The sequence below is a fragment of the Emiliania huxleyi genome (assembly GCF_000372725.1).
Source record: "Emiliania huxleyi CCMP1516 unplaced genomic scaffold EMIHUscaffold_6491, whole genome shotgun sequence".
Classification (NCBI taxonomy): domain Eukaryota; phylum Haptophyta; order Isochrysidales; family Noelaerhabdaceae; genus Emiliania; species Emiliania huxleyi.
This window is the reverse complement of record NW_005197135.1, coordinates 1-1444: the sequence shown is the minus strand read 5'-3', so window position 1 is coordinate 1444 and position 1444 is coordinate 1. Positions and strand designations below refer to the sequence as shown.

The following is a 1444-nucleotide window of genomic DNA, read 5'->3' as shown; positions in this document are numbered from 1 at the left end:
TCTCCTTGAGGCGCAGCCTGATCGTCTTGAAGCCTTCCATGAACTCGGCGAGCCGCTGCTTGCGGAGCTCCTATTCACAGCAAGAGGTGTGAAGAGGCGCTGTTCACACCTCGGCGAGCCGCTGCTTGCGGAGGTCCTCGAAGAGGCGCCGCTGCTCGTCTCGCTGCTCGGTGACCTACGCGAGCAGGAAGTGTCTCGGGAGTGTCTCGGAAGTGTCTCGGAAGTGTCTCGGAAGTGCTGCTCGTGGAGGGGGAGGAGCCTGCCCCACACCACGCGGCCAGATCAGCCGAGAGCCCCCCCCCCCGGCGGAGGCGTACTTCGCGGAATCTGGGAGAGGGGCTGCGGACGCGGACGGCACACTGCGGGCAGACCTGGCAGACTGGACACGTCACGAATGCGTCATGCATATGCCGGAGCGCAAAGAAGCGTCTTGCGCCCGGCTGTGCGAGCGGCACCATGCACTCGGTGCAGGTGCGCCGTGGGCGAAGCAAGAGAGGGAGCGTATCGGAAGCGTCTCGGAAGCGTCTCGGAAGCGTCTCGGAAGTGTCTCACCGCGCGCGACTCGTTGAGCGTCTCGACCTGCGTCTGCGCCTCGGCGATGGGCTCCTTGAGGCGGTTCGAGCCGATGATGTCCTCCAGGTACTCGAGCAGCCCGTCCTCGTGCGCGCTCGGCGCCTTCGGCTTCATCATCGCGATCTGCTCGACCTCGCCCTGCAGGATGAGGAACCGGTTGTGGTCGAGGTCGATGCCGCGCCGCTTGAGCAGCGTCACCACTTCCTCGCGCCCCGCGCGCTTGCCGTTGACCCAGTAGGTCGAGCTGTTGTCCTGCTTCGCCTCGCGCGCCACGACGAGCTCGGTGCCCTCGACGGGCTGCACCGTGCCGTCCGGCAGGTCGACGACGTCGCGGAAGTGGACCGAGACCTTGGTGTACTGCAGGTTCGGGTGCCGCGAGGAGGAGTGGATCAGCTCGGAGAGCTTGCCCTGTCGCATCTTGTTGGCGCGGAAGCCAAAGACGAACAGCATCGCGTCGATCACATTCGACTTGCCGCTGCCGTTCGGGCCGACGACCGACGTCATGTTGGCGTCAAAGGGGCCGATGGTGATGGGGCCGGCGTACGACTTGAAGTTGTCGAGCACCATGCGTGTGATCATCACGCGCTGCGGCGCGCGCGGCTCGAGCGCGGCGGAGCCGGGCTCCATCGCGGTGTCAGGCCTCTCACCTGCCATTGGCGACCTTCGAAGGCAAGCACAAAAAGAATTTTTCGATGCTTCGCACGAACGGGACTCCTCTCCTTAAAATCCCTGTGTGGTGGCGGCGTGCCGTCCTCCCATCCCTCCCTTGGGTTGTCTGTTTTCTTTCTTTCTTTCTTTTACACCACACTTCTGCTCGTGCAGGTGGGGACCCGGTCCTCCTCCCCCATCCCTCGTCTGGGTTTGCCTGTTT

General features: G+C 64.3%; 1 protein-coding gene across 1 annotated transcript; it reads right to left on the bottom strand.

Annotated features, from left to right (window-relative positions):
- Nucleotides 1-103: 103 nt before the first annotated feature.
- Nucleotides 104-1200, bottom strand: EMIHUDRAFT_257643 (hypothetical protein; the record flags this gene model as incomplete). The annotated part of the gene is made up of 2 exons (XM_005763122.1): nucleotides 104-175; nucleotides 553-1200. The coding sequence occupies 2 exons, from the start codon at nucleotides 1198-1200 to the stop codon at nucleotides 104-106; spliced, it is 720 nt and encodes a 239-aa protein (XP_005763179.1).
- Nucleotides 1201-1444: the final 244 nt, after the last annotated feature.